Below are 25494 nucleotides of genomic sequence, written 5' to 3' on the forward strand. Positions count from 1 at the left end.
AGTTTGGGTGAAACCTGAAAAAGGGAAGGGAGACAGTGTCTACTGCTGAACAGCCCTGGATTACCCAGTAAGTCTGTATGCAAAGTCTGTGGGCAAATGAATAGAGAATTTGCTAAATACTTTGCTTGTATTTGGTTGTGAAACATAACCGTGAGCGGCTTCCTTCTGTAACAGGCATTTCATGTCAGGGAATTCTACAGAGTGTTTAGTCCTTGCCTTCTGATGGGATGACTCAGAAGTACTACCCAGACCATCTCCACGTCATGTAGCAATTTTAGCCAGCATGAACCATGGGGATAGTTTAAAATCAATTGCTCTTCAAAAACTTCTCTTTCTTTGTTGCTCAAATGCTTCTGGAAATGAAACATCTTACAGTGTAAAGGAGCAATGTTCAGCTCACATTAGTTTTGTGCATGGTATAAAAAGGTTTTAACATAGCTGAAACCTGGGTTTTCTGTGATTTGTACTTTTGAAACTGAAAACCGAATTAAAGCTAGACAGACTGAATCTCTGTTATCTGGTATCTTGCAGAGTTATAGACCTGCATGTGTAACTGGTGTAATTCATTACTAATTTGATTTCATGGTGGTTTTCATTTAGTCAGCGCTATGCATGGTAGAAGATGATGGAGAATCAGTTCTAGAGGTGACTGGGTTCTCAGGGAATTTCAGATGCCTTTAGTTAATGAAACCCTTGATGCTAACATATGGGGAGGGGGGAGTGCTTTTAAGATATTTCTATATGGATCTGGTTAGGAGACTAATCACAGCAACTTTTACTAGTTTAAAAAAAAAAAATACACCACCAATATGATACTTGTTTTTTTTTCATATTGCTTTACTACTGCCCTTTGCATTGGGTCAAAGGCAGCACTGATCTGATTCCTGTGTGCACTTTCTGAAGCCACCCCATGCTCTGTTAATTCACTGTCTGTGAACTGTAATTTGGGCATACCAAACCAGCTGTCTGCATTCAATTTCCACTGCTTCTGTCCAAGAGATCCATGGAGGAATGGTCAGGGTGTGACTTTTAACACATACAGTTCTCAACAAACACCACACAAATAAATTCAGTAAAGAGTAAATATATCAACAGAACCAAGGAACGCATCTCACATTCTTAGCGGAGGGGTAAAAGCTAGGACTGTTATTGAGTCTTAAGTGCTGTCTGCTTTCTTAGGGCTGTATCTGACTATAAACAATTTTTCACTTGAGAAATTTACAACCTAACTAGCAGAAAGTGAGCAAGTGGAGATTTGTCATGTGTAGCAAGGAGCAACAAAATTCCTGATGAAAAATTTGTTTGCAGGAGAGATGGTTTTGTCATGATCAAAATGCTTTGTGGACGTTTCCATAAAAAGTTTAGGTCTTCTGTAGGGGACTCTTTACAGTAAAGTGTTTTGAAATGAAATCTTTCAGTTTGCATTTATGTTTTGCATTGAGAAAACTTCAAATATTTTTGTTTCAATACTACTGGATTCAAAATAATTCTCAATGTAAATTGACAGTGCTCTGGCATTTTTCTGATCTGAAATGAAAGCAAATATCACAACTGGAATTTCTTCTGGCTGGCCAGAACTAGTCTCTGAGGTCTTTTTGACAGAAGTGCGATAGGGCAGCTATGAATCTTGTGGGACAGCAGGATTGGTCATAAGGCTTATTCTGGGGAAAAGAGGAAGTGGCATATCATTTATGAAGAGGGATCACCAGAATGGACTTGTCCCTCACTGATTCTGCATCCTTGCAATATTTGAATTTCTTCCAGAAGAGAGCTGTAGGAAGTATCTGGCTTGAGGAGGGTTAATTTTAATTTATGAATAGCATGCACCAAGAGACAAGTCTCGTGATCCTCCTAGGAACAGGGTTAGAGGAAAGGATGGGGAAGTCATTGCTATTATCTTGTCCCCTCTCCAAAACTGGGGTAAAAAATTGCATAAGGGACTGTTCCCCAAACTAAGGACTACCGTCACTCACAAGTACATGATTTATGGTTCTCCAGCAGTTCTGCAATTTATCCCTCCTAATTCACTGATCAAAATGGCTCTTTGGGAAATAGCATTAAAAGAAAAAAGGCAGTCTTTAATACAGAGAAACAGAGTCCTTCTGGGGAAAAAAATTCCCAATAGATCTCACTGCAGCAGATATCTGTTCATCTTCTGCTGGCCTTTGGAATTTCTCTTACTGTTTTTGTTATTGATACCTGTGACAGATTAGTCTCCACAGTGGAGAGCAGATGCTAAAGTTCCCTTGTGCTGGATGCTGAACGGTGCTGGGCACCTGCACAGCAGGTAGCAGTGCTTCTTGCCCTGAGGCAACTTTGGTCTAAACAGACAACACATTAAAAGTATGAAAAAGGGAAGATCAATTGTTCCTGCTAGGAGGAGAAACTGCTCATATGAAGAAGGCATTTTTCTTTGGCTGTCCTTTTTATTTACAGCTGTATCAATCAGTTGCTCCTTTCTTTTAGCCTGAAAGAAAAGTGCATAGTTTGGTATTCACTGCAGTCCTGGAAAGTTCAGAGCCAGAATTGACCTCACAGGTGGCACTTTGCAACAGCTAGAATGAAATCTCTAGGACTTCAAGGCTTTCCAACTTTTTAATCCAGGTCCACCCCTAGGAAACTGTCTTCCCAACATCCCATCATCATCTCGTGTTTCATTTGCAAAGCCATTCATAAGGAAAGACAGAAGAATGGAAGGATGTCAGAGTTTCTTGCCCTTCAGATCATTCAGTTTTACTGCAGAGCCTGGTAGGAGGATGGTCCAGAGTGGGAGAGGGTGAGGGAAAGAAAAAAAATCTTTCCCCCAATAACAGATTATCTGCATAAATTCAATGTAGGCAGGTGGATGTTATGCTCTGGGAAGGAATCAGAGAGTTCTAGTCTTTTCTCAGCACGAATTTCTCCAAGGTATTACCTGCATGCCCAGTCACATCTCACTTGCAGAATGATCTCTTCTATTGGTATGAATCTGGTCATAAGATCATATGGTCACAGCAGAGCGTCATTCAAATTGCACCTCCTTCTTGGTATCCCATATGTCTGCTGGTAAATGCATGCTGCTTTTCTTCTCTATAGTGTCTGTTGCTCTCTTCTTGATTTTAAAAATTACCTTCATTAAAACTCAGACTCTGTAATTTTTGTCCTGTCTCCACCCTGGTGTAAGACCTCAGATCTTTCAGCTGATCCAAATTTGTCTGAACCTTGACCTTTTCATTCCCTGCTGTCTCCAAATTGCTTGGCATACTTTATCACATAAATGGATCTTCAAAGACTCTGTGTGTGATGCTGCCTTGTGCTTCTACCCAGACAGCTTCAAGTTAAGCAGTGTTCAACTTTATAGGCAGTTCTACTGTTTTGCTTAGTTTTTTAAAGCAGTGGCTTTTCAGAACAGAAACCTTTTGAAGTCACTACTTTCTTCTGGGTGTGTTTCCAGTGTTTGCTTCTCTAAGTGGCCTTCTCTCAGCAGTAGGAACTCTGGAAGGGGGAAGTTCCTGCTTCGCAGTGACTACAATTTCTTTGTTTGGCAGTACTGGAATTATGCAGATATGTGATTAAATTAAAGATTAAATAATCCTACATTTTGGAGGAAAATAGGTCTGAATAAATACAGCTTGGAAAAAGGCCCATTTTTAGCAGAAATGCTTGTTTTTTTCCATGGCCCCTTAGGTGTGGAGAATCAAGATGTTTCTGACAGCAATGATGTGAATGTAGGAGGGGGTGATTTTAATGTAAGAAGAAATAGTGAATTCTGTGTGTTTCTTTTTATTACAAGGAGGTGGCTGTAGGATCTGCACTGTATCAGACATCAGTATAAGACATGCCTTACTCCCGTCACAGTCTTTTCATGGCCTGGCATAATTAATCCTGCTCTGGCTGCTCTCTTTCCAGACTGTCCAGCACTTACCTGTGCTACTCCCCAGCTTTAGGGAGTATTTTTGTCCTCTTGCTTTGAACTAAAACCATGTATCACCTCAAAAAGCAGCTCTCCACCCAGTTCTATCATTGCATGCAGCTGTGAGCTAACTTCCATTAGAGTAATGGGAAAAAGTTCCTGACTGGGTATCAAGGAGTGCTTGCTGTTTTCTCCTACCAGGCATTTCATCCCCAGCAAGTTTAACATCCTCTGATCCTTTCATCAGCTGCTACTGTCCTTTATTCTGGCTTAGAGCACAGCATGAAACCCTTCTCTTCTGCAATTTGCTACTGGCCTAGTTATAACCCCTCTTTCTCTTATTTTGGGGGGAAAAAAAAAAAAAACAAACACCACCCCAAAACCAAACAAACCACAATGCAACAATGATTGTTTTTAAAGCTTGACAATACTTTGCGTTGTTATAGCCCCAGAGAGGCCTGAGTTCAACAGCATGGAGGCAGTCTGGCGAGGAGATATCATGGTTCAGACTCTTGCTTTGGCAATTCAGTCCTCTGTTCCTCACACCCTCTCTGGTCTTGCGAAAAGTCTTTTGTACCCAGACAAGGCCCAGGAAGGGAGATTTATATCCCTACTATAGTGAGCCACATAGGCTACCTCAGGAGTTCAGAACCATAAAGCTGCTTTCCAGCAGAAGCTGCCTTGTGTTTGGGGTGGTGAGCAGCTGATGGAGCTGTGCTTGGGACATTTGCCATATGTAGGGCAAGGACCCTCTGCAAGAGAAGCCCCTAGGCCTAGCCTGCCTCATCAAAAGAAAACAGCTTCTTTTGCACCTCTGACTGGAGCTGGGCTAAAATCCCAGAAATGCTGAAACACCAGAGGAATGCTCCCATTAGAGATACCCTAAGAAAGCCTACCTAGTACAAGAGCTGCCTCATGTGAATGAAGCCAGAGAAGCATCTGTGCTCTTTCTACAGTAAGACCACTGCATTTGTCAATAAACCTGATCAGTGAGCAGTTAGTGGTGATCACCTAACCTGGTTACTGTTACATCTTGGTAGGATGCATAGTAAGAAGATGAAGCTGCCACCTGGTTCAGTAAAAATGAAGGCCAGGATGAGAGCTGAGAAGACTGATGGGAAAGCTGGTGTTAATGGCTGGAGTAGCTAGAAGTATTAAACTGTCAGAAGGAGATTGCCTCTCTTGACCTGAATACAAAAGGCTGATGCAATTGCAGAGTACTGCAGATCTTCCACTTCATTCAGCAAAAACTTGCAAATGCTTCTTCTCATGTCTGGGTTGCAGCCTCTCCTGGCCCAGCAAACCCTGCTTGTTGTTTATGCCAAATTCTGGCCTAAAATACATTTGTTGAAGCAGAGGAAAGGAAAATAAAAGGTGGGGGGAACTAACAGAACCCCAAACAAACAAAAAAAACCCCACAACACATCTGACTTGATGTTATGATTTTGGAGAAAGAGGACTCATGTCCCTCAGTTTGAATATGTGTCCTGTTCTGCCTTCAGAATAAGCAGTATGAAATAATGGAAGAAGCAGACTTAGCCATCCTGTACAAACCTTCTCCTATGGACTCAATCCATAATAATTCTCTCCTCTTTAGAGTACTGCTAGCCCAACAGGTTAGCTGACTCAAAACCAGAAGAAATCAAAGATGATGTCTTTACTCAAAGTAAATAGCTCTTTTTCTGGCAATGATTGGTGCTACCAAGAGCAGTGTTTTGAATACAGCTGGAATGAACCCTGAGAATGGTATCCTGTCTTCCAGATAAAACCATCCCCAGAACACATTGCTCTAACTTGTCCTTAAAAACCATCAGTTACAGAGATCGCTTCCAAGACCAATTCATTCCACTGCACTGCTGTTACAGTTTAAAATAAAAAAAGTGACCTAGAGTTTAATCTAGATCTTCCTTGCTGTAGTTTAAATAAGGATGTAAACAATTGCACTTAAAAATAAGTCAGTCCCAACTAGAAGTATACAAAACATTATAAATTGTGTGTTACTAAGTCCTGGATCATGGGCCCAACTCTCTTGCAGAGGTGATTTACAAATAGAATAAAATCCTACGAGAATAGAATTAATCACATAGTGATGTAGAGAGGCAGGTTGCTCATTGTATCCGTGTTGAAAAGCGTTGTTCTGTTTGGTTAGCAGGAAAGACTGCTGATGCTTTTATGAGTCACTAAGTACTGCTGCATTTAACAAATTGCTCTGCTTTTGCAAGGACATGATGCAATAGCTTTTCTTTAAGTGACTCTCTCAGATTTACCCAATGGAGTTGGAATTTATGGACATGGGTTACCAGACTGGGAGTTTGGGTCTCAGACCTGCAAATGTGCAACCATTTAATGAATTAACCTCTATTTATGTTTAGCTTAAGTTAACCAATTTCCACAAGGGATCAGTGTGAAGAGCTTAACTCTGATTTTATTACAACTCCCTTCTGTCTAATGCCACTTATTAAGGGGAACATGTGTGAAGTCCTGGAATAAATATCCTTGAGCTTTTTTGTTTTCTAGAATACGAATACCCCTTTATGATATACCAAGTTGCGTGAGTATAACTCAGTTAACAGAGGCAATTGTGAATCACATAACTAACATGAAGCTATAATGAACTACCATTTATTTAATGAGTAAGTGCTTTATTTCTGTAAAAAAAAAAAACTGGTGTGAAAAATCAAGATGACAAAAGATCAAAATCATCCAATGGACAGAAAGCTCAGCCAACCCCCACAGAACATGACTTAACTCTCCATCCTAGAGATACATGGTAACTGTGCTTCTGAATTTAAAAAACCAACCAAACAAAACAACCAACAAACAAACCACAAGCCAAAACTCACCCAACCTTGCTAGTGAGAAAATATCACGTGAAAGATTCCATCTCCATCTGGTGCAATTATAGAGAGGAAGATTAGGCCAGGGTCAACAATAAAGAGGTACAGTAATTAGCTGCAATAATGGATAAAATGAGCTTTTGTTCGCTGATGTTAATCCTGTGGTACAGTGCCATTACTTTAGAAAAAGAGAAACATTATGGATGCTGATAGAATTTAGCTTTGACAGAATTTAAGTTTGGGGCACATCTGGACTCATGCCGTGGCACTTTTACTGCTCTTCAGCACAGGCTTATTTCTTAGTAATGTTGCCGAAATCCGGAATAAAACTCCTTAACAGCAATGAGAAGTTAAGAAGCAGGCACTCCTTTATTGCAGCGCTGGGCACACGGGGGATCGCTCCACCTATCGTGTGCACCTGTCTGGTTTAACTATGCAGGTTAAATGCACACCTGTTATACATATTCACTAGATTTCCGAGAAATGTTATACATAATCATTAGTTTTCCAGGAAACTATTAACATATGTAAATGTCCTTTACGCAAGCGCAGTGAAGGTCTCTGGTGGTCTTCAGAAGCCTTCTGGTGGTCTTCCATAGTCTTCCTCACTTGTCCGCTTCTTGACCTCTCAGGTGATTCTGTGCAGTACGATTCTCACCATCATCTATATTAGTTTACATAAAAATGCATACTACGTCTATTCTTAAATTTAACCTTTCTAATAATTGGTCCTTCAGTCACACCATCTTATTAATATTCTTATGTTAAAACAATCATTGGTTAATCTCACTTAACTCTACTGACTGGAATCCTCGATAATTAGATCGAGGTGGGAAGGGTAAGCGGTTTCCAGGCAGCAAACTGGTGTCCATAACGGTTTCCCTAGTTTCCTAAAACAAAACACTACAAACCAACAAATCTTTGTCAAAGTTTCTGTGGTTAACTGATTTTAGACAATACTTGAATTCTTATAGTCACACATAGTACATTTTCTAAAGTTCCTAAGTTCCTATGACTACATTTCAAACTTAACACTCCCATACCTATGCTTCACAATTTTCTACTTCTTAATCGAACCAAACTCTTTTATATATAATTAGATTTTAATTTCTTTATCAAAATATTTTCAACAGTAAGGCAGAGGAGTGTTCTTATCACCATGAAGATTTTGTTGCTATTATTTGGACAAACTTTTCTGTCTGCTCCAAGCAGAAAAAAAAAGAAAAAAAAAAATCCTTGTAAGGAGTTCAGGGAATGAATTTGTCTTTTTGGAAAAGACTCCAGTCTGCCAAAAGGTTTTGCTGAGGCTGACATGCCTTTATTTTGAAGAAATATTTGCTGTCTAACACCCAGCATGATTTCTCCCAGGAGAACTGAGTAGGTCTATTTGCTGACCAATATGTTGCTCCTTTTGACTGAACACAGTTGTGTTCTGTTCATGGCTCATCCCTAGAGACTCAGTGAATACAGGAAAATGTCACAGGACGTGAACCCACTGAGACATTTTTAAAAAGTAACAGGGAGAAAACCAGCAACAACCACCATCAAATAAACAGACAAAAAGAGAGAAAAGGTGGAACTCATCCAAAATCTGGTGAAGTTCTTGGAAAAGAGGTGCTTTCGAGGTCATTTTCATGTTAACAAGCTGTTCATGATGTGAAGACACTTCACCTTGTTGAAAGACTGGGTTAAATGGGCATTTCACAAGCCTAATTGGATAAACATATCCATACAATAGCAACACAGGAAACCCACTTTAGCCTTTGCATCTGAGCAGGGGATCTTTTATTAATTTAGAAGTGAATGGCTGCACATGCTAACAGAAGTTGACATTCCCTTCCCAGCTTAGTACAGCATTATTTGGCCTTTTTATCTAGCACGATCAGTTTGCCAACTGAAGGTTGCATGTGTGAAATGTGTTCACCTGATTCGTGTTAATATAAAACAATGCTAGAGTTGCATAGTAAAGTGTGACCCTCGCTGAATTTATAATATTTAACCACTTTGTTGGTCTTTGTATAACCACAGACCAAGGGGAAACAGATAGCATGTATATAGTTCTTTTTCTGCTAGCTCAAAACTGGTTTTGAGCTGATTAACTACACAGTGTTAAGCAAGAGATCTTAAGGGAGAACTGAGGTATTTGTCATGGTGTTGAACGGTGTTGTAAACGGGGTGACCCTTGGTATGTGTGAGTATGGGGTGTATTGAGATAACTGGATATAAGCAATTTGTTATATGCATTTGTTAAAAGGGAAGTGTCTGTTGTGTCTTGCTGTTGAACTTGTTTGGGCTTGGTAGCCACAGCTGGTATTGTGCAGGATGTCGGCTGTTACACAAGATGTCTGCTGTTGTGCCTGAGCAGTGGGGAGCCTGGTCGGAGATGCATTGCCTGGAGGATCCCTTGGTTGCTGCAGTGAGTTCGAAAAGATACAAAAAGAACTACTGCACCTGCGCAGCCAGGAAGTGGAAAGTTTTTTAGGGAGAACACGCCTACTATGAATATGTAACTAATGCTAGACTATAAAAGAAGCTGTGTTGTTTTTCACAGCGCGTGTCTTGGTAGAGCAGAGGCTTCAGGTGCGCGCAGCGCTGTTTGCTTGCCTTTATTCATTTAATAAATTGTAAACTTTAATTAAAATCCTGTTTGGGACTAAATCATTTATCACACATGTGACCCCTTGCTGCCCTTGAGAGCCAGCTGCGTACTATAGCTGCTCAGTGTGGCTTGCACTGCATTTACCTTGAGAACAGCTCTATGGTGCTTCCTACTGCATCTCCTCGATTGTACATTAGGGCCCAGCCAGGACAGTGGGAAGGACGGGATGCAGTACATTAGCACAGCTCTTAGCTTGTGCCCAGTATCCAGACATACAGTAGTATTCAAGTGGAAAATACATTGCATTCTCTGTGGTTCAGCTGGCTCAGCCAAGCATCCCTTCTACAGAAGGACCACAGACGACTTGTTCAACAGCAATGGGAATGCGAAATAGTATCTGAGCAACAGTTCGATCCAGAGAATGCCATTACTCAAGGGAAGAGGGAATCAGATGAGGAAGCTGACTGCACTGGTTCCCAGGATTTTTAAGTTAGTAGGGGCTGTAAGATCAGCTCATTTAACAGCAAGTCACCCAGGTTTGCTATATTAAATCCAAAGGCTTCAGTTAAACCTTTAAAACATTTCCAAAGACACTGATGCCCAAATCAAGCAGGGTCTGTCAGACAAATTTCTCAGGCATCCGCTCGTTTGCATCCTTCATTTCCTTCTGGCCAGAGGAGGTCTTGAAGTACAGCCAAGTTTAGCTTCAGGCACCCTTGAGCTCTGCAAGAAGCTGAGGTGATGGCTGCATGTCCTTGCTTCCTGTCTTTGTGGCATATAATGCTGTTCTTTGTCTGAACAAATTCTACCCTGATGCAGAAAGACAATGCATTAAGAGCAAAGATCAGGAATTTAAGTTGCCTTTTACCCTGGAATAGCTCCTTATCATGATGACCCTGGTTTGGGGCAGGAGGAAGGCTGTTCAGAGCTAGAGTTACAGGCACTTATTTTACATGGGTCAACAGCTCTACAAATATTTGCAAGTCACCATCAAGTTCCTGGACTATCACTACAATGGTTATGTTCACAGCAGACCAGTGACAATATATATATACCATCATAGTTAGTCACTGATAAATATACTTAGTCACAACCCAAATCTTACCAAAAGCTGTTGGTTTTTAAGACATCAGTGTATTACGATGAGCTTTGGTGTGTGTGGTTAAGGCTGGTCTCAACTCCCAGAGGAGAGACTGACAGTCTGGAGGCAGGAACACAATGAGACTGTGATGTGGACAGACAATAACATCACCACCCATTGCTCTACAGCCAAACACTCAAGTGAACCACATAGTAGGGAGAAACAGTTCTGCCCCCTTCAAACTGTGCTCTTACTTGATGTCCAACCCCCTCTCTAATGTCTGGAGGATGATCACGACAGTGATGAGACCTGAACTCTCCATGGCCAAGATTAACCGAGTCCTTGACACTCCTGCTGCAGCTCCATTTTTGGTGCTAGATACTTGCTCTGAGCACCTGGAGGTGACAGAGTGACTGACGCTTGCTATGATTCATTACTATGGGTGCCAGTTTCCGTGGTCCTCCTCTGAGCCTCTCCTGTGGGTGGGTGCAAGTGCTGGAGTGTTGATTCTTGCAGCCCATCAGCATAGACCAGGGTAATTGCAATAATTAATTCTTTCGGCTCCAATTTGGTTTCATGGGCCATGAAGCTAGTCCCATGAATTTATGAATTGCCTCTTTTATGCAGTATCGATCTGAGCTGGGAGAAAATACAGCCTTAAGCCAGGCAAACAAAACAGATGCTTAAGATTGCCAGGTGTGCTGCTCCAGATGTATCAGCATGAGCACCATGGGCTAAATAGCAAGGATTAGTTCCTTGGGAACTGGAGCTGCACTCTGATTTCAGGAAGAAATCTGCTTCTTTAGATAGCTTTGGCTTTTCTACTCAAATTCGACTGGGGATTTTTTGGCCCTAAAACTGACAGAGGACTTGAGAAGGGAAATTACTCCCAAATAAGTGTTTTTATTGCGTATGTTTCAGCTCATCTCCTCTTCACTCTCCATGCTGAAAGATCCATGTATTTGGTTTTCAGCAGAGATTGAAAGGTTTAAAACAGGGTATGGGGAAGGGTGCCACAGTGGGTTAAGGCAGCTTTTGGAGAGAGTTAGTGAATGAGGTCAGCAACAGGGGTGTCAGGAAGGTGCTGGGTGATGTGCAGAAAGCATGCAGCACGCAGGAGGTTCAGACAAGTGGATTAGATGAGGTTATGGGCAATTTCAGACTATTTGCCTAGAAGGCTGTGTCTGCTCTTTTCTGCACACTGTGAAGAGAATGCATTCTCCCATTTCTGGTAGGAGAAGTCATGTGTGCTTTGTGTTCACTGATCATCAGTCACATCTAAAATTCATGCCTGTGCTGGCCAGCTGTCCCTCAGGTGAGGTTCATTCGTGCAGTCATTCTGCCTTTCTTTTCTCAGTACATGCCAACCCTTCCTGTAAGCATTCAGGCTGTGCTCTTGGGTCTCCTGATGGGATTCTCTGGGCTGAGCTCTCAGGGTGGGACTGTGCCTACACCGTTGGTAGGGGATGAGTTCTCCATCCCTTCATTTAGGACTCACAGCTCCCTTTCTTTTCCTCAGTGATTTTTCTTTTTGCTTACTGCATCTGCCAGCCAGAGAGCAGAGGTTTCTGTCTGCAGACAGAGGTCTGGAGTCCAGATAGACCAGGGGTCTGACAGGCTCTCGCACTGCAACACTGCTTTTCCAGGCACTGACTGGCAGCTCCTTGGAAGGTGAAAACTTCCCTGTCAGAGTTTACTTGAAGACTTTCTGCTTTGAGGAATGATCAAAAGAGCAGGGATTTCCCTGAAAAGTCTAAATAACCAGAGGGACTGGGTTTTGTTTGGTTTTGCTCAGACCAGGGCTGTCAGTTTCTTCCACTATTAGTCTTCCAAAAGCCAAACAAAAAGGGGAGAAAACATAAAATGTTTTCTACACAGATCCCAAAAGAAAGAAGTAAAAAAAAGCCTTTGTACTGCAGTTTGCCATGCTGTGGCACGGACTCCCTTACCCTCGCTTTATTATGCCTAGAACATAAGCATGGATTTCAGACTTTTGGGGAACACGTAGTTAGGGCGAAAAGACAGCTGGAGGACAAGTCTTAGTGCAAAAATATCTCTTCTGCTTATGAATTAAGTTGTCCAGCATGCTTGTGCACATACACACATGCATACAGTCAGCTGCTCCTCTTGTAGGCAGTAAATATACTTCCTAAGGCCTCTGCTCTCACCTCTAGCACAAGGATGTGTGGGGATGAACGCTCTGTGAATGGGGTGCCCTACCCCACTGCTGGCGCCACTTTGGTGGAAGTGCAGTGATTGTTACTGCAGGGTGAAAGCTTTACTCCAAGGCTTTTGGTTTTAAATACCTGTTTCCAAGCACCCTGCTTTATTTAGACAGCCTTTCTTTGTCAGACTGGCTGGACGAAGAAGAGCGTCTCAAAATTAGTCTGCTTCATGGAAAACTTCTATTTGCTTTTTTTAATTAAGAAGAAGGTAGAATTTACTAGCATTTTCCCTTTCATTGCTATCTCTGAATCATGTTCCAGTTCCTAGTATATCTTCTCTGTAATCTTGAGTGATTCTGGTTTCATCTTTGAAGTAAATTACTGAGCTTGTTTATCAAAAGGGCAATCAGACATGTTTCTTACAAGATGCCCTGAGAACTGCCACATAGACCTGGATATTTCCCTTGATAGGTGGGATCAGACACACAGGCATATCACCATAGCTAAGCAGGTTACTGTGCGTTAACTGAGCCACCATAAATCACTCTTTGTATAATCTTAACTCATAGCAAGTGCAAAGTAGGCATGTTAATGTAACCATAATGAAGGAATGTAACCTCGAGCATCTGCCACCAGCTGAGAACATGCACAAACTCGATTACCGTAGCACAGTAAATTGCCAAACCACAATAATTCAGTCATAAATGTACGCCCTTAGGTTAATTTGGTGTGACTTTTGCATCTAGATTCCAGCCTTCATATATATTGCAGAAGCTGATTCCCTGTTGTTCTACACTTGTACTGTCATTTATAGCAAAACAGAGTGCAAAGTGGGCGTACAGTGCTACAAAGGCATAAACATTTTTCCTGATGTCTCTGCTTTTAGCCAACCTACTCATTAGATTTAGCTTCTGTAGCCCATTTTCAAACTCACCAGTTTTATTTTGGGTCAAACCCTTTCATTCTGTGTCATTATCTGTACTATTCCCTGCTGGTGAACTCAGCCCATGGCACACAGGTAGAAGCAGTAGTCCCACTCTTTAGTATCAACTCCATGTGTCATTGAATCATGTCATGCGATGGATTTAATCCAGGCCAGACACGGACACGTAAGTATGTTTTTAACCTATTAGCCAGAGCACATGACACTGTATTTATGTCAGCTTCAGACCAGGCATTGGCTGTCCCCTGCTGTGAGCTAAGTCATTCTCATACCATTACACTGCAAGTCTCTTTAAGGGAACCACAGCAGCTGCTTTGCAATCTTGCAGGTTTTTTCTAGCAAACTAGAAGAATTATGCCTGATCAAAGTCACTTTTATTTTTGACTAAAGCTGTCCCAAAGGGAGGGAGGTATTCTGAAAGAGATGTACAGGCATATTTGTTTAGACTAGCGCTGACTGTCCATTTCTTCCCACAGACAAGCTCTCAACTCATAACCTGTCTCATTCCATCATATTTTCAGCTCCTGGATTTTCCTCTGTAGCCTTGTACATTTTCCAGCTTATGGTTTGACAGAGCTCTTTGAACTCATGCTCACGAGATCTGCATACAGATTTTCTTTGTTGCTGTTTGCTCCTGTGTTGCTGTTACTATTTGGAGACAAGATTAGATTTCTTGCTAATGTTAATTTGGGGTTTTCTTGCTTTTTCCCATGGTCTGAAAAGAAAATCAGCTTCATGGCTGCATTATTAACTAAATATTAACAATGGTTATTATGAAGTGTTTGATGCAGTTACAAAGCCTGAAGTTATGACCCCATTTTCTCCCAAGCGAGGTTTGTAGCCCTTTACATCTGGTCTGCACACAGCTGAAAGGGGTTTATGTAGTGGTTAAACCACAGATGAATACAGATAGGAAGCAGAGATCTCTGTGAGGACACTTGTCTTGAACTGATTTTTTTTTCCCCCCACATGCAGTAGTCGCTATTAAAAGCCCATAAGATCAGCCTCTGATTTTGTTCCAGGGATGCTGAAGTCTGCTCTGTTTATGGGCAGAAGGAAACAGTGCAGCATTTCACGTTGAACAGGACATCTGTGTGTGCCAGGTTCATGAAGGTGGTGTCTGCAGATAAGGAATGCAGCCCTGACTGTGCCTCAATTAAGTCTGCTGCTGTTGTCCATGTTACATGCAATATGTCCCACAGGAGGAAGGATCTGGACAGTGCTGGATCCTCTGTCCTCTGGCTATACTGAGATCACAGCTATGGGTTTATATGGCCCCCTTTCCTCTGCTCGCTCAGAGCCTGACGCCTGTTTATGTTGAAAAGCAGCGTGACTTGCTGTGGTCAGGAATCTGTCGTACCTTAAGATATTCCCTGTCCCACCTCTCTCTGTGGGACAGGCTCCAGGTGAAAATGTGATGCGGCATCTGTCCCCAGCCCCAGGATGAGCTAGGCATGTGACACTGGCCCAAAAGGGCCTAAAGGCAGCCGTTCCATTGGGGCTAGGCAGTGCAGCCCCGCTGGGGCATGCTGGGGAAAAGCTAAAGCAAGGAAGATGCTGCTGAAATGGGTGTGCGTGAAGTGATGGAGGGGAGAGGGTGGAAGGCTTGTGGTGTGGACACAGGGCTTGCTGGAGTGCAAAACCAGCATGTTGTAGAAGAGTCAGGGTTTCATAGCTACCTCTCACCACCGACTTCTGGGTTAGGCAGGAGACATGCAGACCCCTGCCCTCTTGGGCTTCTCACAGTTAGAGCTGATGAATCTCTCATGTCTGAGACAGGGCAGTGGGCCTGAGAGGCTGATTTACCTCGTCTATTCTATGTTGAGGAGACTCTCCAGTGAAGTGATAGCAGCTGAATTCCACAATAACCCTGTAGAGCCTATTTTAATCAGCTTTCTGTTTATTTGTGGCTTCTGTTTTGCTTTACTTTTATAAAACTTGCTGCTAATGGACAACGTGTCGTATTCCTGTTACCTGTTACAAACTCCCCTAGCAGTATGTTGATATCTCTGTAGTTGCCTGTTTAAAAACAGGAGCGATGGCTTCTAATGTAGAGCAAGCACAAAACCTCTGTGCTCTTTGGTTTTTTTCACCTCAGTAAGTCTGGCATAAAATCCTGCAGCTGAGATTTAAGTGATGTAATCTTTACAGTCTCATCAAAGCTATGGATACAGTTGATTGCATGCAGCAGGGAAGCAATGCTAAGCTTGGTTAAATGTGCTCACTTGTTTTCATTATCCCACTTTTTTTCATGGGCCCAGCATGGCAGCTTGGGAATGCAGAATGTTTTTCCTCATTTAAAGGGCCTGGGTTTTGCTTCCTTCTTAACTCCCTTTAAATGCATTTCTAGCTCTGTTAATTGTTCATTATAACTTAATTATATTTAGTCCACCATCATCAGTCTTTCTTTGGTGAAGAAAGTTGTTATTTATGAGTCAAAAGCTATTTATGAAGCAGACAGTCTGGTATCGTCAGAAAGACAGGAGTTGGGGGAGCAGTTTTAATTATTAAAAGAAGTTTTGATTAAAGAGAGTGAGTTAATTTAACAAGTGCAACTGGTTTTCTCTTCTTTTTTTTTTTCTTCTAAATGTGCAAAAGAAAGCATATCTATTAATCTGTCAGGCCTGACCTGAAACTGTAGGGCTTGCTCAAATGCCCCAGGAGATGGACAGATCAGTTCTGTTTTATTTCTTTTGAATGGTGTGAACAGTGCTTGCTGACAGTGGTTGCTGGGTTGTTTTGTAGTCCATAGGCTCAGAAATAAAGTTTTGCTGTAAGGGAGAACCTCATAGTAGCTGGCCTTTTATCCTGACAGGCTGGGGCTAGACACGCTAGAAACAAGCTGGTGTGTGTCCTGTTATTTCATCTTGGAATATCATTTATTCTGTTGTGTTAGGGTGGGGGGGTCATCTGAGCACCTACTTTTCCGTCAGTCATGGTGGCATTGAGTTGGATCATACAGCAAGGAGAATTAAGCATCAGTTGGACATAGTAGCTTTGGAGATTCTGGTTACTGTGTAAGCTGAAGACTTCAGGGCAGGGATTATCTTTCTGTTCTGTGTTGGTTCAAAACTGAGTAGATGAAGACCTTTGGTTCGTGCCTAGGATCCAAAATGCCAATAAACTGAAATTGCAGTTTGTTAGTTCTTGGAGATAGTTTTCTATCCTAGCAGTAGGACGGATTTTCTTCTTCTTCTTCTTCTTCTTCTTCTTCTTCTTCTTCTTCTTCTTCTTCTTCTTCTTCTTCTTCTTCTTCTTCTTCTTCTTCTTTTTTGTATAAAGAAAATAATCTTGGAGAGAACTATCCATGAACACCAATTGTGTGGCAGCCTAAGCCGAGGTTTTACTGTTGTGCTGACTAAGCCTGGCTGAGGTTCACATGCATCTATTGGATTAGTTCTTGCATAAATACCAAACATTTCAGTGGGCAGCTTGAGGACACAGTGCAACAGTAAGTGCAACATAAATGTAAATATTCCTAAATGAAATAATGAAGTTCTCCAGCATAAAAGTGAAATGCAGGAGGAAAAAAACTCCATGTGACTAGTTACTTAACCTTGGCATAAGCTACTACACAGGGCTCAGCTGCAGTGTGCTGAGTGCACTTCCAGCCCCATGCAGTGTCTCCACCAAAACCTTTTATGCAAGACAAAAGTGGTAGAGGTGGACAGCTGAAATACTCCCACTGATGTGAATTCTTAAGTTAGGTGTGCTTAGCCAAGTGAAGTCCATAATTACTTTTTGGGGGCATATTAACTTCTGTGTAAAATTCAGTGTTAAAAATATTGTACTTCTCATACAAATGGTCTGCAGTGCCATAGTGGTCTGACAGCTTCTATTTATTTTTTCTATGCAGAGAGATTTCAAGTTTGTTGATTCCACACAACTGTTTATTGTTGCCAAACAATAAACAAACTCGTACAGGTTGGTGCTTATGTTTGACTCATATATATTTGTTTCCCTCAATTTTTACAGCTCAGGTAAGCCAACCGTGTCCCAGTGAGAGCAGTGGCTTTCAATCCCCATCTTGAGCCTGTACTGCTATGGACCAGATGTGAATGAGTAGTGCCAAAAAGTAAATACAGGCAGCTGTTGTGATGCCAGAAGTACCAGCATGACTGCTCTTGGCTAGGTACTTATCTGTTTTTCATCCCTTCCTCCTCCAAATCCTCCCCAGTCTACTTCTGTCTAGAAGAGAAGAGAGATGGAGAAATTTAAGAACGTTTTCTTTTCTGCCTGTGTCTTTCTGCACCCTTTCTTTCCCGTGTCTGATTCTCCTAGCTTCAGTCTAGACAAAAGCTAGAATTCTTAAGGATAGACTGGAATAAGGGAGAAAAAGAAAAAATGTGACTAATCTGAAAAGCAAGTCAGAAACAATACAAGATCTCATCTGAAGGTCATCTTTTCCTGTTACGTGTTTGTACGATGTATAGCATAACCGTAGGTCCCTAGAGTCTGACCCCTTACAGTAAACACCATTGTTGCTGCTTCTGGTAAAAAGAATGAAATAAGCATATAACATCAGGGTAGCTTGTGCAAGTCTCTATTTAATTACAGTGCTGCATGAAGACATTTGTTGGTGTCACATGTACTTGTGATGGGTATTATACATTCTTGACTCTTCAGGGAGTCATGTTTTCACTGGAGATATTCACCACAGAAGTAGTGGCTTTTTTCTGCTTTCCTTTTTATTTCAGCAGGATTTAATAAGCTGGTTAGACCTACTGTAATTAGTTTACTCTTCAATCAGGAAGATAAACAGTACCATGACTGTAGTGGGAGCAAGCAGGCAAGCGCCAAATACAGTGCAGGCAGAATTCACTAGCTGCTTAATTAAAACCTGTTCAGGGGGTACGGAGAGCCACGCAGGCTTCAGCAAACTGTGAATCACAAGGAAGAAAAGCAGGAACAGGAAGACTCAATAAGCAGAACTAAAGCTTCAATTACAAAGAATGAATCACAAAATAGGGACTATAGCAAGGGTCTTAAGTTTGTCTCAGGAACGAAGAAATGAAATCTTCTCACTAATGTGTTTTAAAAAACGTATCAGTACCCTTACCATTATCAGCATATCCTGCCATCTGAAGTCCTCGGGAAAGCAGTATTTTTTCCAGAGTGGAAGTAACAGCGAGGACTGTATTTGCCAGACTCAGCTCTGTGGGCAAGAGGCCTCAGAGTCCTGTATGATGCAACTGACTTCTCATAATTTTCAGAAGTTTCTACAAACACCTTCCATCACAACTATGGGCTGGTTGTCATTGTGCCAGGTGCTGTCCAAACAGATTGCAAAGACTGTCCTTGCTCTTGGCATTAGTTTATTCTTTGCAAAGCCAGAGGTCATGATGTATTTTGGTCCTCTCTTGAAAAGAGTTAGGAAGGCTTGATTCATGGGTGGAAAGTGCTTTAGTTTGTTGTCTTTAAGTGTAGATGTTTTATGGGAAAGGAAAACCTGCTGCAAAGGACATGAACAGACATGGCATTACCACCTTTCCAAGGGCAGTGGGGATATAGATATTCCCACAAGATACCTCTTAGTCTGGAGTGTTAGGAACAAGGCCTTAAAATGTCATTGGGATGAATGATGGGCTGCAGGTAATTTCTCCCAACAAATACTTAATCTCTTGGAAATGACACCTGGTTTTTTTGGTCCACGTTAGCAAACATATGAAGGACATAGGCCCTTCTTCAGCAGCTTTTTTCCACCACAACATTTTGGAAGAGTTTTTCATCTAGTAGTTCAGGTGAGTTGAGCTATAAGGTTCTGCATCTAGATTCAGAAACAAAATTTTCGAACAAGGTACACAGTATTGAAGATCATGATTTTGTCCTGGCTTAACACTGAACACAAAATAAAATTATGGCACAAAGTTAAGATATTATTCACATTCTTCTTATTTTGAGGGCTCACACCAGGTTTTACTACAGGGCAAAAATCACCTATGGCAACTTCCAAATGCTTTAAAGCTTTTTTGTCTACGTGCATATTATTTTCTGTTTTGATTCAACTCCCCACCTGTTAATTTACGAAGTCAAATGGCACCTTTCTGCTTTGCAATTGTAAATATTTAGAAAATTGAGCAGTAGCTTGTTACTATTTTTCCACCAAAAAACCTACTGACTTTACACTATTCTTTGAATCTTTTAAGTAATACCAGTCTGACTTGATTCCCATCACTGAGTGAGCTTGCTTCATTAAAATTGGAAAAAAAAGAACAGATAACATGTGCCTGAGATCTTTTGAGTTAGTGTTTCCAATTTTCTGATTAAAAAAGGATTGGAAAATTTCCTGTGCTTCTCTAAGTAGTGTTTTTTCCCTTGCCCATAATCCTATTAACGTACAAAGTACAAAGATTCCCCAGCTGTGCATTACAATGCTAAGACAGAAGAGTGACTGGCCCCATCTTACATGTTCATAATGTTTTGTTCTGACAGCATCATGTAACACCTGGTTCATGTATGTCAACAAAATGTTGCTCTGATAAGCAAGTACTCTCCTATTCAGTTAATACATAGGACCTATTTCTGCTGAGGGTATATGCTAAAATCCTTCACTAAGCTGGGACACATTTAGGCATCTGTAGGATCACTCTTCATTTAAATTTATAGCTATGAACAGACCTTGAAGAGCCATGTTCAAACGTTATACAAGTCCATGGGCTAAATACTAGTAACACTGGTTATTGGCCTCTTCCAGGAATACAAGGTTTAGAATGGAAACCTTTGGATCAAGGTGGGACTCTTGTTTCAATTTCAGAAAACAGCTGAGAGCATGTGTTACAGCTGCTTGACATAATCTCTCTTGATATACAGCTGGAACGCATTCTACCAGCACAGTCCATCCCACAGGAAAATGCTTTGTTAGCAATATAGGAAAACCAGAGAATAAAAGAAACCTCCCTTGGCAGCGGTCTTTATCTATTCTGAAGCAGAAACTATGTGAATATTCCACAAACTGCATAGAGAGAAAGGGATTATATTGCTCTCCAGATTGTGTTTTAACCTCTTTAGAAAATAGCAGGTAACTAGAACTTGGGACCCTGCCTGTGCATATGGCTATTGTAATCATCTAGTTCTCCAGATACTACATTAATTTCTAGCCAGACCTATTTCCATGTCATTTTACTCATCTTACTATAGTTTATTTACAGAGATATTACAAAATGTATTGTGAACCGAGTACAATTAGTAAGTACAGTGTGGATTTGGCAATGCCAGAGTCAACGTGGTGAAATTATGGTGTTATGGGTTTTCAATTGTTTTAATCCATGAAAGATAGACACCAGAGGGTTAGGGATGCTGGAAACATCTAGACCTTTCCAGAGTCCAACTTGGACACAGGAGCAGGTCCAGCTAGGACTTTCTCGGGCTTTTATTCTGGCTTTTTCCAAAACGCACAGTTTTATCTCATTTACTGTTAATTTAAATTAGGCACGATGTTATTCCGCACTCTCTCTATTGAGAGACATAGGCAAATCATATTGAGGTGGTCCTTGGCTTCACGGCACCCTGAAGTTAGGTGAGGAGAACTGGACCTAACTTAGCTGACTTATTCAAGTTCACATCTGAGGCGGACATGGTTGCAGATGCCTCACCTGGCACACTGTCTTCTTGTTTCTACATTCACCACACTAACACTCCTCACCTAGTTTTGTAACTTCTTGTAAGAGACTGGAGATGAAATGCTGGTGGGCAGAAATTGCTGCTGGGCTGGCTGATAGATGATAGTTGGTGTCCTGTTTGATCTGAATGTATACCATGGAATACAAGGTATCACTTCTTTAGTTGCTCTCCATCTATTTTTTGGCTTGGGCTTCTGGTCAATTCATCCTATTTATTCCTATTTACACTGATGTAGTGGTCCTACATGAGACATATGCTCCCCTTCTTCCTTCTGCCCATTGCTTGTAGGCCCACATCGTTGCAGGGATTGGATCTGTAGGTGGCAGAACCTTCTTAGCCCACTTGGGGATCTCTTGAAGTTTTTTCTCAAGGCTTCAGCAGTTTAATACTGGGTAAGTTAGCTTGAGGTGAAGGCAAAGCTATTGCATGGAGTTTCCACAAGCTCACTCTGGCTCCTATTGCAAAGCGGAAAAGATGGTCTTGTCTTTGGTGAGAATTGTATCCATGATGTAACACGCAAGCCAGTAGCAGCAGTGACCTGTCGCTACCTTCACATGGCTCTGCGACTGTCTGTGTTTAATGCACTCAAGGTTAGGTGGCCACAGGCAAGAATCAAGTGAGTGTGTCTTGATTTTTGCTTCCGCTTTAAACACAGTGTGAGGGTAGCTCTGAAAGATGCCCTTGGGATTAGTGTCCCAGAGTCCAAAGGTCACCTCGAAGGATGAGAGAACCTCCCACATGAAGGTCCTCGTAACACCCCTACCAAGATGTGCATGGGCATGGCACTCTTGTGACACTGTAGGCCTCACGCCCAGTACAAGAGCCCGAGACCTTTCCATGGCTGCCCATTTGTGTGCGTGAATGGCATTGGTTTCTTTTTTCTCATTCTTAAAAATGTGGTTGCTGTTTTTACTTTTAACAGTGGAGGATCTTCATGAAAGCCTTGCGAAATTCAATGTTGAAGGTGGTGTAAATAATTGGGTTGACAGCACTGTTGACATATCCAAGCCACGTAAAGGCGCTGTACATTGCTGGGGGGATGCTGCAATCGCAGTGCATGTTCAGGATGTGAGTGATGAAGAATGGGAGCCAGCAGATGATGAAAACACCTGGGGGAAAAGGAAAGAGACAGACTTTGATTGCTGAACACTGGACAAATTTTGAGACTCTCAGAACAGTAAGGTTCTTTTGGGTATAAAGGAAAAATGTTTCCCTGAGGCATAAGCATTCTGTTTGTCTGTTAAGTCTCATAGTCTACATTCTGAGTATCCAGGTACTAGAGAACTTCTTTGCTGGTGTAATTAGACCAGTTACATCAAAAAATCTGGCCTTCAGAGGTGCCAGTTTCTTGCTGAGCTATGCTGCCTTTTGCATTCTAGAAAGCCCATGAGCTCTCTTGCCCCCGCACCCAGCTGTCTTTTGGCAGTCTGAACACCCCACCGATGGACAGCTTTCTGAGCCTTTTGTACAGCACTGTGAACTGTTCCTAGGTGGGAAGGAGGTAGCCTTCCTATTGGCAGCCTCTTGCCTACTTGCCTACACATCAAGTGAAATTATTTCTATGGAGGCCTGGAAAAACAGTCCTCACTGGACATTCAGACTGGCTACCCTAATCCTGGGTAGCTATTGGTTTTCTGCAGAAACACAAGAGGAAGCCAATGTGCACTCTCACCGAGTACAATGGCTAGCATCTGAGTGGCTTTCTTTTCCTTCTGTTGTGACAGTTTCCTCCTGCTCACAGTCTTGAGAGATGTCCTTGTCTTGCCATTGGGCATAGACTGGATCTCAAAGACCTTGGCTGTGTGGGGTGTTTCTTTGGCATGTCCGTTCTTCTCTACTTTCCCAGGGCTGTCCAAGGGTGCCTGCAGGGTTGAGTTGGTGCCCTGATTTGAAGCAACTGGCACAACCAACTGATGGCTACTTGGTGCCGCAGGTTTGGTGGTGGTTTTCTCAGGGGGACTGGTGCTGGACACCATCTCCATTTCCATCTCTTCTATGTGGCTCTCCGCCTCCTGGACAAGAATCAAATGTCCACAACATAAAGACAGATAAATATACAGAGAGGAGCAATGAACATTCCTTACAGAGTGAAGCTGGATGATGTTGAAGAACAATCAATCCCTCTTCTCCCTCCCTACATTTTTGGTAGATGCTTGGAGAAAGGGCTGTAAAGTGTTTACAGATAAGAATACTTTTGGGTAGATGGGATCGACAGAACTGCAGCGAATGACTCCCCTTTATTGCACAAAGAGGCTAAGAAATGGGAGAGACACTGTCTCCACTCCCCATAGATTTTATTTAGGTTTTCAGAATATAAATAAAAAAAAAACCCAAATCAACAAGCAAAACACAACAAAGCCAATGCAGTCCAAGACTTAAAATAAATAACAGAGAGGAGAAGAAAATCAAAGACACAAAATGTTAAAATGTCATGGCTTTTATAGCTGATCTTTAGGTGAGCTTAGTCTGGCTTTTTGAGCTCTATGATCTTAAACCCCCTGCTTCACTCTAAGGAATGGGAAGAATATTTAAATTTTGAGATTGAATGGTAACCTTTGTTCTTAGTTTATTTTTCTCCCACCCTACATAAATTCATTTTGCGTCGTAGGAGGAGAAAAGGGGAACGCTAAATGCTCTGAAAAGCTACCACTTCTCTTTAACACTCACCACTTTGCGCTTATTAACTTGGAAACTCCCATTGGACTTCACAATAACTGTGCAGAGCTTGACGTCTTCTGGATGAGTGCATTTGTCCTAAGGGGCAAGCACCAGCTCAGAGGTTACACAAGCAGATAATAGTTGGGAAGGGAAGCTGGTAAGGGAGGCACGTGGAAATACAGACACAGGGCACGAAGCAGAAATTAATCAGTGTGACTAAGGTGCTAAGAATGATGAAAAACTACTCTGAAGAAGCAGTAATGGAGGCAACTATCCCCTGTGCTTTTCACTAAAGGAAGGAAACCACAAAGATCTGCTTACGTTTCAGTCTATGCCTGTCTCGCTGCCTCCTTTGCTTGACATGGCACTGGCCTCTAAGGCAATGCAGTTTGGAGGTAGTGCCTCTGGGACTATACATTCCTACTGGTTGTTTTGCATGTGCTGCAAGGGTAGCGTTTTGACAAGCGGTCTCACACTTAACACGCTCAGCTGGACTCCACTTATACACATATCTTATGCTTTGAGAGGCTGTTTTCACTGCAGAGATATCATTACCAGCGATGTAGTTTGCACCCCAGCCATGCAAACAATTGCCATTGAACTTCTTCATCACAACAGCAGGACTGACACAGAAAATGCTATAACCTGTAGTCTTGGGTACCCCAACGCAAACTCAGCAGAGCCAAAGGAGTACAGTCTGGTTAATGAAGCAGCTCCTAATGCAGATCTGCTGATGAAACATCCCCTGAGATCCAGGGAGGCCTGTGAAGCACCAGCCAGTGACCTGATAATCCAGAGTGTGCAACTGGGACTCCAAAATGGCACAGGACACAGCATTCACCTTTGTGATCCAGTATGTCACCTAGTCCAGCCAGTGTCATTTGGGGAAAGGAGGAAGTGCTTTGGGGAATGAAGTGGAGCAGGAAGGGGAAAGGATGGAGACTGCTGAGAGCAAGGCAGAGGTCTAGTTACCTTCAGCGGGGCTCGTGTGTCTGAGTCCAGGCCGTGGCTGCTGCGCTTGGTGTTGACACGCTTCCTGCGCTTCCGGAGCACTATGTAAATCTGCACATACACCAGCAGGGTGACAATGAAGGGAACGTAGAAGGAGACGATAGAGGAATACACGACAAAGGCAGGATTGGCAATGATGCATTCATTCTCATCTGTAAGACAAAAAGTTTCAGGATTGCTGTCCCTGCTGCTGGGAGCTAGCACCGGCTTCCCCCTCTTGTCTCCCTCTTTCAGAAGGCACAGAGATACCCAGAGAGTGAGGGGTTCAGGTTCTAGGGGGTACCACCACATCAGCGGGGAGTGGTACCAGAACAGCAAACTCCCCTTGGGTCATAAGGAGTCACATATGACCCAAAGTCCCTAGCTATTTCTTGCCTTATAACTAAAAGCCCGCCGATTCCATGCTGTATACAATCCAGTCTTCCTATGAAACTGATGGCTGAACAGCCAGTTCTTTTCTCTCCTGTCTCAGTTAAGCTCTTTGTCCCATGACTTTCCTATTCACATGTTTTAATATAAGAGGGATTTTGATTTTGTCATGGACAAATGTTAATGTAACATTGACGAGTGTTGTGTAAACTTCTACATAACCTCAGTTCTGATGTGTCTAAAATGCCGGTCTGGAACAGCAAGGGATGAAATGATTCAGAAGCAGCTGACAGAAATAGTCTGGGATGACATTGGGAGA

General features: G+C 42.2%; 1 protein-coding gene across 2 annotated transcripts in view; it reads right to left on the bottom strand.

Annotated features, from left to right (window-relative positions):
- Positions 1-17410: 17410 nt before the first annotated feature.
- DRD2 (dopamine receptor D2) overlaps positions 17411-25494 on the bottom strand; it is a 34569-nt gene continuing 26485 nt past the window's right edge. Inside the window, exons 5-9 of one of the 2 annotated variants that reach the window (XR_008235129.1) lie at positions 24768-24958; positions 23805-23891; positions 22810-23149; positions 18577-22246; positions 17411-17705 (exon numbers count right to left, since the gene is read on the bottom strand). Coding sequence is in view for 1 of the 2 variants with exons in the window: in XM_052786611.1 (XP_052642571.1) it covers positions 22053-22246; positions 22810-23149; positions 23805-23891; positions 24768-24958 (812 nt within the window). In the remaining variant the exon portion in view is untranslated. Of the gene's footprint in view, positions 17706-18054; positions 22247-22809; positions 23150-23804; positions 23892-24767; positions 24959-25494 lie in introns of those variants that run through there. The other variant, XM_052786611.1, reaches the window with a different exon arrangement.

This window comes from Harpia harpyja, chromosome 4 (assembly GCF_026419915.1).
Source record: "Harpia harpyja isolate bHarHar1 chromosome 4, bHarHar1 primary haplotype, whole genome shotgun sequence".
Classification (NCBI taxonomy): domain Eukaryota; kingdom Metazoa; phylum Chordata; class Aves; order Accipitriformes; family Accipitridae; genus Harpia; species Harpia harpyja.